The sequence below is a fragment of the Plecotus auritus genome, assembly GCF_963455305.1.
Source record: "Plecotus auritus genome assembly, chromosome: 3".
NCBI lineage: Eukaryota > Metazoa > Chordata > Mammalia > Chiroptera > Vespertilionidae > Plecotus > Plecotus auritus.
In genome coordinates, this window is record NC_137772.1 from 174,728,583 (window position 1) to 174,736,063 (window position 7,481).

At 50.9% G+C, this 7,481-nt stretch overlaps 1 protein-coding gene across 14 annotated transcripts; it reads right to left on the bottom strand.

Moving 5' to 3' along the window:
• Positions 1-235: 235 nt before the first annotated feature.
• Positions 236-5,981, bottom strand: ATG101 (autophagy related 101). Of its 14 annotated transcripts, none has more exons than XM_080661828.1 (4): positions 5,855-5,981; positions 5,476-5,573; positions 2,284-2,607; positions 236-934 (listed from the first exon to the last, which is right to left on the bottom strand). In XM_080661828.1, the coding sequence occupies exons 3-4, from the start codon at positions 2,533-2,535 to the stop codon at positions 530-532; spliced, it is 657 nt and encodes a 218-aa protein (XP_080517954.1). In that variant the 5' UTR covers positions 2,536-2,607; positions 5,476-5,573; positions 5,855-5,981; the 3' UTR covers positions 236-529. The 14 variants fall into 14 exon arrangements, with proteins under 14 accessions (XP_080517954.1, XP_080517958.1, XP_080517959.1 ...); XM_080661832.1 differs by having other exon boundaries at positions 2,284-2,630; XM_080661833.1 differs by having other exon boundaries at positions 2,284-2,602; positions 5,470-5,573.
• Positions 5,982-7,481: the final 1,500 nt, after the last annotated feature.

Sequence of the window (7,481 nt, forward strand, 5' to 3'; positions counted from 1 at the left end):
GCAATAGGTCCTGATCTGTCTTTATTCAAGGGACTGACCATGGTCACACCCTGGTGGGTAACATTATGCAAATGCCCAACAAAGTACAAAATCAGTCAGCTTTAAACTATCTGTAATCCTATCCACCCATTCCCCTCATCTTGGATTAATGCTCTCAACACACCTGTGTCCGCACAAGTCTGCCAGAAAGTGTTAATGTTTCAGGACAGAACACAAGGCAAGGGAGACATGGCTTAACCCAAACTCACATTCTCAACTTTATTCACCATCACAGTGATGGCCCTTCTATATAGTAGAGAAGGGGGATCCACCAGAGGTGGGAGACAGTATTGGCCTGACTTGACCGTCAGTGAAGGTTACAAGGCTGACCAGAGACTGGCAACCGCAAATCAAGGAAGCCAGGGGATGGTCCTTCTAAGTCTTATCAAGGACCTGCAGCAGGTTCCAGAATCCCAAGGACCTAACAGTACAATCCCCAGAAGCTAAGGTCTGCAAGCCATCAAGGAGCACCCAAGGCACCCAGCACGACCTAGAGAGCAAGGGTGTCTTTGATGAGCCTGCGCATGGTGGTGGTGACTGAGGTGCCCAGGGCATCGGTGATTTGGAAGGAGATCTTGTAGAGGTAGGGCTGCACGTCCCGCAAGCCTGTGTCAAACACGTTGTCCACCTCCGACTGCGTGGGCATCTTGGGCAGGTACTCGTGCCGGTTCATCACTTCCACGATGTTGATGACCTTCTCACAGAGCTTCTCACCCACCTTCTCCCGGCAGATCTGCCGCTCCTGCTCCGTGGCCAGGGCCACCACGTGCACCTTGACCGTCCACACTTCCCAAGGGATGCACTCGTCTGAGAAAGGCCAGCGAGACTTCTTCTTCTGGTAGAACTCCAAGGACATCTGCCCTAGCCCATCGCCACCTGAGTTGCGCAGTGCATCCTGGGGAAGAAAGGGTAGCAGATAGCAGGCTAGGACAGGAGTTCTCATCCTGTGAGCGCCTGCTTCCTACGCCCCAGGGAATTATGCTCCCCTAGCTCTATTAGTCCTTTAGGGAGGGCAGGGAATGAGAAACAGAGAAGATAAAAGATTTGGGACACAGCAAACTGCCCGCCTAAAATTGAGTGGTTCCGGCAAAACAACAAAACCTGTCTCCTCGCCCAACTCCTCCAGCTTTGCTCAGAATTGCTATTTTTTAAGCACTTATTCTGGGCCAGGCACTTTATATACACAATCCCACTCGCTCCCCTCAACAACTCTGGGAGGCAGGAATATTGAGGCAAAATGAGGCTCAGATTGAAGTTATCTTGCCAAAAGTCACAGGCCAGTGAATGGCTGCACCAGGGTTTGAATCCAGATTGTCTGATTTCAAAATCCTTGCTTACAAAGGGCCTTCTTGCTCCTTCCACAACCACACTCCTTTAGCCCCATCCTTCAAAATGTACTCCAACATCTACTCCCCTGGTAAATCCTATATGCATTCTCCACTACTAATTAAGGACAATTCTTCCACTTCCTTCGCTCAATGACAACCTAAACTCACAATCTTTAAAGAAAAGGAGGGAGGAATATAAAGCCCAGTGATCCTTGATTAGAAAGAAGGAAGCCAAGGAGCCTGGCTGGTGTGGCTCTGTGGATGAGCATCGGCTTATGAACCAGCAGGTCATGGTTTGATTACTGGTCAGGGCACATGCCTGGGTTGCAGGCTCAATCCACAATGGGGGGCATGCAGGAGGCAGCCAATCAATTATTCTCTCTCATCATTAATGTTTTTCTCTCTTTTCCTCTCCCTTCCTCTCTGAAATAAAAAATAAAAATATTTTTAAATAATAATAATCCTATCTAATAAGGACGGAATATGCAAATTGACCATAACTCCACAACAAAGATGGCAGCGCCCACAGCCAATAAGGAGAGACTATGCAAATTGACGCGACAAGGCGAGAGGTGGAAGGTGGCTCTGGCCAGGAGCAAAGGCGGTGCCAGCACCCAGGGGAAGGAAGGCCTATTCTTGCACGAATCTTCGTGCATCAGGCCTCTAGTAAAATAAAATAAAAAAGGAAGCCAAGAAACAGAAGAGGGAAGTGAGGCAAAGAACAAATCAGACCTTACTGCTTCTCCCTCTTCTCATCTGTTCAGCAAAAGGGATCATCTGGTCCAATAATTCTGCCCATGCTCCCACCCCCGTCCTCCTAGGGTAGCCAGGACCCTTTCCACCTAAGTTATGTAGAGCCAACCCAGAGGGTAAGGGTGCTTCCCTCGAGTCCTGACGGGACTGTGCCACACCCTACCTTGAATTCCCCAACAACCTTGCGCAGGGCACGGTCCAGCTCCTCTGAGGAGACTCGCACGTAGGTGAAATCGATGAAGTCACAGTCGACATCCTGAGTGCCCACGGTGCCGATGGAGTAGGTGCCCTCCTTCTTGTAGTGAAACTTGCCTGTGCTGCGATGCAGGAGCACCGTGTGCAGCACAGCCAGCATGGCCTCCTCCACCTGCCGCCCCTCCACCGACACCTCCAGCACCTCGGAGCGACAGTTCATCCTGCAGCCAGTGGCCCACAACAGCGTGGGGGACAGTAGAGACAGGGAGCTTCACCCCACACAGGGGCTGCCCTGCAAGAAGAGCCAGGTCAGCCCTGGCCGGTTTGGCTCAGTGGATGGAGCGTCAGGCTGTGGACTGAAGGGTCCTGGGCTCGATTCCAGTCAAGGGCACATGCCTGGGTTGTGGGCTTGGTCCCCAGTGGGGGGCATGCAGGAGGCAGCTGATCAATGATTCTCTCTCATCAATGATGTTTCCATCTCTCTCTCCCTCTCCTTTCCTCCCTGAAATCAATAGGAATGTATTAAAAAAAAAAAAAAAAGAGGAGGAGGAGCCAGGTCAGAATACTGAAACCTTCTCAACGATCTGCATGTTACCTGTTCACTTCCTTCCAGACCCAGCCCAGCTCCTGCCTCCATAGCCTTCCTCTGCATTTCAGCAGCACCTACTATCAGAGAACCTTAGGTGCTGGGATCAGAAAGGGGGAGAGCTTCAAAGTTACCAGGCCACACAACTGGCCAAGGCTTGAATTCCATTAGGGCCGTGGTCGGCAAACTGCGGCTCACGAGCCACATGCGGCTCTTTGGCCCCTTGAGTGTGGCTCTTTCACAAAATACCACAGCCTGGGCGAGTCTATTTTGAAGAAGTGGCGTTAGAAGAAGTTTAAAAAATTCGGCTCTCAAAAGAAATTTCAATCGTTGTACTGTTGATATTTGGCTCTGTTGACTAATGAGTTTGCCGACCACTGCATTAGTGGATTCAGTGCAGGTTACAACACATGCTCACTGTGCAACACCTGTCAGGCACTGACCATTAAAGGCAAACACCTGCCCTTGAGAAGCTGCCAGGGTGGAGGAGGGGCAGGCAGGCAAAAGTTCCCATACTGGCGAGACTCCCAGGTGGGAGTAGGAAAGTCTGATTTCCTGGGACCTTGAATGACCAGGTTAAGGATTTGAACTCTGTCCTAAGGACAGTGGAGAGTCAGTGCATCACTGTGCCAAGGTCAAATCTGTGCATCAGAAAGTTAGCTCAGCCTCTTCACTATCTGGGTCACAAAATGCTCTGAGATGTCAACAAAAGTTAAGGAGACTCGGCTTTAAAACCTGACTGACCCATGCACATACCCACCAAATCTCACTTATTTCCAGGGCCATCGACAGACTCCAGGGTAAGTGCTTGCCAATTTAAAGCAGAAAGGCTGGGCAAGGAGTCCAGTTAGAGGCCACTACAGTAGTGGTAGTTACAGAGGCAGCAAAATGGTTGTGGGAGGAATGAAGTGCAGAGTGTGGGGGTTCCATGTCCAGCGGTCCTGGGTTTGAATCCCAGCTCTCCCGTATCTTGCAGTGACCTTATGCAAATCTCGAAACTTCTCCGGGTCTGCTTTCTTATCCGAAAATTTGGATTATTGTGAAGGTTAAATAAAACAACACATGTAAAACACAGAATAGTGGTTAAGAACAATGACTCTAAAGCCAGACAGCCTGGGTTGGAACCCCAGCTCTGCCAATTGCTCACTGTGTGCTCTTAGGCAATCTGCTTAGCTCCTATGTGCCTTAGTTTCTCCAATCTATAAAAAGGGGATTTTAACCATCGCTACCTTAAAAGGGTTTTCTGGGGGATTAGATAAGTTGGCATCTCTAAAGCACTTAAAGCAGTACCTGGCAATTAGTAATCACAGCATGTGTGAGCTGCTATAGTTATTATGTTGTAATTGCTGCAAGATGATGGCTGCACTGGTGGAGGGAGAGGGAAGAAAACAACAAACTTGAGGACCAGAACTTGGGAGGTAACTGAAGATGTGCCCAGAGGGAGAGGGGACAGTCACATTTCTTAGCTGAGAGTGTTCAGCTTACAAACCTCCCGACAGGGAATTCAGTGCCTCTCACAGCAGATCATCCCATCTTTAGACAGCTCTCCTGAAGGAATCTCTCTTAGTGCTTCAAACCTCTAGTCTTAGTTTTGATGTCAGAATCCACACAGAATAAACCTCACCGTTTTCCACAAAGAAGCCTTTCAGCTATTTAGAGGCAACTCTTCCATCACCCCCTCACCCCTTCTACAGGCTGAAGATCTCCATCCCCCAGAAACATGCCGACATCACATCTCATCTACTCGGGGTCCTGACAACTCTTTTCTAAGTTTGTTTTCAGTTTGTCTCTATCTTCCTCAAGCAGTGCTGCTCACCACTGAACACACAGGGCAGCGGTCAGAAATCAAACTGGCTCTACCTCTCGCTTGGCAATCAGCCCGACCCACCTGTCCCAGCAGCCAACCTTTTCACAGGTGTTATCCTGTCTTGTCTCTCCCAGGAGGTAGACAGTTCCTCACGGGCAGGCTGGGACTGTCCTATCCATCACCAGAAACTCGGTACCTGGAACCTGGTACAAAGTTACTGCTGGATTCATCCGGACCCAGGAATTCCAGGTCCTTCCAAAGGCTGCTGGATTAGTTTCTTCTACGCTTAGAACAAGGATGAGCGGGGCTCTGTTCCTTCCTGCCCTCTATCTAGTTTAACTCCATCCAGCAGTTTCCCATCTAGAGACTCCCAGCTCCAGTCCAGCTCCCCTTTCTTCCACAACACTCCCCTCTGATGTCCCCCACAAACCTTCAAACAGGCCATACATCGCTTCACTTTTGTCCCAAGCCCAGGCTCGTCCCTCATTCTCGACGCTATTCTAGGCTCCACGTCTCCTGGAAATCAGTACTGACCAACTCCAGCCTCCTTCCCAGAGCAGCCACCTCTGGTCTGTGATGAGCTTGTCTGTCCCCTCAACCTCACCCCTGCCTCCCGTGAGCCAGGAGTTCTCCAAAGCTGGGCCTGGGAAGTCTCGTCACTCTGGTCCCCCCACGGCGCAGGTCTGCAGATCACAGGGGCAGACTGACCGATGCGTTCTCAGAGTCAGGCTGGAGCCCAGGGCACCCCATAAACACCTTACGCGTACAGGCCGAAGCGGGGTCACTCAGGCTCGGATCATCCCCTTCCTCCTCTTCTTCACACCCGGTAAGATCTCCGCAAGTCCGATCCAGCGCAAGAGAAGGACTAAAAGCAAAACAGACAGCGTTCGGCTACGCATCAAGAACTCGGGAGGGACTCAGGGCAAACTTCCGGCCTGGGTCCCGTTTTTCCACCGCCACTCCCCCAGAACCTCCACAATTCGTTACCAGGGGTGGAGCGGACTCCGTAAAGGTGGTCTCGGGGGTGGCACTCCGCGCCCCACCTGGCCGGGCTTTGGAGTTCGGGGCGCGCCTTCCCTCCAGCCTGCTCACGGAACGCCCGCGCCTTCCCAGGAGAAGGGGCAGGGGGGTAGAATGGTGCCCTACCTCCCCGAATCCGCGGCCCGGACCCGCAGCCACGCAACCGCGCTCGGCGCAGCGCCAGACCACCACCGCGGGAGACGCCGTGCCGGCCCGGAAATCCCTGCCCCGCCCCTTCAAACTAGACGGCTCCACCTGCCTCTGCGGCCACGGGGGGCGCGAGCACGCTGGCCGAGCCTTGACACAAGTTCAGCTGCCCAGATAGTTTTTACATTCACGCGAGAAAGTAATTATACCTATATGATGCTATGTAATTTGTATGTTTCCTTGTTCTTGATTATCTTTAGGATTTTAAGATTTGATGGTGAGAAGTATCCCTCTCATTTGGACGACTCCATTCACTCCCACCACCGAGAATGTTGTTGTGTTTCGGCTGGAACGACTCACTTCCGCCATAGAGAAGAGAGGGAAAGAGAGACCGACGAGCTCTGTGCTGCCTCCCCAGGCGGAGCGGAGTCATCCGCGGCGAGCCAGACCCTCGGGTGGAGTTGCGGTCCCTAACTCCGGCCTCAGAGGCCAGGAAGGGGCACTGATGCCCCAAGGTGAGGGGCATGCTAAGTGGAGAGGTGCCCTGGAGATGAGACAGTTTGCTGCATGACGCTGAGTGAATAGCAAAACTTTAGCTTTTCCAGTGCATAATAGTCAGGATCCCTGGCCCTACATAGAGACTGGAGAACGGACTTAACCTTCCTCTGTGTTACCATCATACAGAAGTGCTCCTTAGTGCTTTACTTCACCAATCTGGTGGCAGTCCTTGTAAGGCTGGTAATTCTGCCGCTGCCTCTGTGTGTGCCTCTTGACGTCACTCATCCTTGCTGATTTGCTCCTTTAAAAAGGGAGCTGTTGTGAGGCTTACAAGAGATAATTCATATGAAAAACCTTTGTGCGCTGTCAAGTGTTACATGAATATGAGTGCATTTTTAGTGCTGTGTAACTTCCTGGGAGCATGTTTGGTCCTCCAAGTAGATTGTACGTCCAGGGAAGACAGGGGTTTCTCCGTAGCTCTGTGAATGCCCACAGAACCTGGGGATTAAGATGCTCATTTTCCTAACACGCACTTTCTCTTCCAAAGGAATAATACATAACTTTTCGTGGAATGGAATGGAAAGGGCATGATTCTAAGTGTTTTATATATGTTAATTTAATTGTACACGACAAATTGACGCTGGGAGAAGTCAAGTAACTTGCCCAAGGTCAAGTCCTGGGGTTCAAATGCAGGACTTCTTACCACTACAGAAGTTCTATTTCTGGTTCCTCCACACCCTGACCCTCCTGTGCACTACCACACTCCAATATGCCACCCCCAACACCTGCTCTCTGATGGAGAAATGCCTTGATTAGTAGCATTTGCCAATTCTCTACTACTGCCAATTTGAAGTTCTAGGCCAGTGGTCGGCAAACTCATTAGTCTAACAGAGCCAAATATCAACAGTACAACGATTGAACTTTCTTTTGAGAGCCAAATTTTTTAAACTTAAACTTCTTCTAACGCCACTTCTTCAAAATAGACTCGTCCAGGCCGTGGTATTTTGTGGAAGAGCCACATTCAAGGGGCCAAAGAGCCGCATGTGGCTCGCGAGCCGCGGTTTGCCAGCCACTGCTCTAGGCCATCACTGAGTGTGGAGTTCAGAAT